This window comes from Cariama cristata, unplaced genomic scaffold (assembly GCF_000690535.1).
Source record: "Cariama cristata isolate BGI_N322 unplaced genomic scaffold, ASM69053v1 scaffold38425, whole genome shotgun sequence".
Classification (NCBI taxonomy): Eukaryota; Metazoa; Chordata; class Aves; order Cariamiformes; family Cariamidae; genus Cariama; species Cariama cristata.
The window spans coordinates 4192-4632 of record NW_009617604.1 but is presented as its reverse complement, the minus strand read 5'-3'; the positions used below and the strand labels follow the sequence as shown (position 1 = coordinate 4632).

Genomic DNA, 441 nt, shown 5'->3' with positions numbered 1-441 from the left:
GGTCCCCTGCCAAACCACAGCGACCTCCTGCAGAGCCCCAGCCCTTCCCAGAGCCACACTGCATGGCACAGGGCAGCAGCACAGCAGGGCCTGTCCCCTCACCTTGCCTCCTCCCTGTGCAACCACACCGCCCCGGTCCTCTGCTTCCTCCACCAGTGCCAGGAACACTCTAGGGACAACATGGGAGCAGCTGGACGGTGGGCCCGGGCTGCACCAGACTCCCTGACATTTCCTTTCTCCTCTGAGGAGCTTGCGTTCGCTGCAGGCACATAAGTTTGCCAGCAGGACACCAGCAGCCTCAGAACACAGCTCCCTCCTTGCCACCTCGCAGCACACCCGTACCTGGAGATCAGCTCCCGGCAGGAGTTGGTGAGTGCCGGGTTCTCACTCTTCACCATGCAGGCCAGAGCTGACACCACACAAGCCGCCCGCAGCTTCCGC

General features: G+C 63.5%; 1 protein-coding gene across 1 annotated transcript in view; it reads right to left on the bottom strand.

The window, feature by feature from the left end:
• Positions 1-441, bottom strand: part of UNC45A (unc-45 homolog A (C. elegans)) — a gene marked incomplete at its 5' end in the record, with an annotated part of 4978 nt that overhangs the window by 839 nt on the left and 3698 nt on the right. The window contains 2 exons of the mRNA XM_009700585.1: positions 103-169; positions 343-441. Coding sequence (XP_009698887.1) covers positions 103-169; positions 343-441 — 166 coding nt within the window. The remainder of the gene's footprint in view (positions 1-102; positions 170-342) is intronic.